General features: G+C 43.9%; 1 protein-coding gene across 1 annotated transcript in view; it reads left to right on the top strand.

Moving 5' to 3' along the window:
• Nucleotides 1–234: 234 nt before the first annotated feature.
• Nucleotides 235–483, top strand: part of LOC119586221 (cardioacceleratory peptide receptor-like) — a gene marked incomplete at its 5' end in the record, with an annotated part of 29,763 nt that continues 29,514 nt past the window's right edge. The window contains 1 exon segment of the mRNA XM_037934925.1: nt 235–370. Within this exon segment, the coding sequence (XP_037790853.1) occupies nt 235–370 (136 nt within the window).

The following is a 483-nucleotide window of genomic DNA, read 5'->3' on the forward strand; positions in this document are numbered from 1 at the left end:
GATGTATATATGTGTGTGTTTTCCCCCTGTACAAGAACCCAACATACAATCCAATCCAATTCCTCTTTCTCTCCTCAAACACGACCTGTGACAAAACAAATATTCAAACCCTCTATATCTCTTAATTTCACTTATCACAATATTATAACCATCTCTCTTATTTCTTTCTTTTTTCTAAATATCATAATCCTCGTCCTCAATATCTAACCCCCCACCTCCTTTTCTCTCTCCCAGACGGAGCAGTTCGCCGTGATGTGGATTCTGTTCATCTCCATCGTGGTTGGCAACGTCGCCGTGATCGTAGCGTTGATGCTCTCCAAGACCAGGAAGTCGCGGACCAATTTCTTCATCATGCATCTTGCGCTGGCGGGTGAGATCTGGTCTCTGCGAGGGACGTTTGTTCTTCTTTGGTTGTGATTTCAAGTTTGTTTGCACATTATCTGCAAATACGCGCAAATACATACGCGCGCGCTCGCGTGTATT

This window comes from Penaeus monodon, chromosome 21 (genome assembly GCF_015228065.2).
Source record: "Penaeus monodon isolate SGIC_2016 chromosome 21, NSTDA_Pmon_1, whole genome shotgun sequence".
Taxonomy (NCBI): Eukaryota; Metazoa; Arthropoda; class Malacostraca; order Decapoda; family Penaeidae; genus Penaeus; species Penaeus monodon.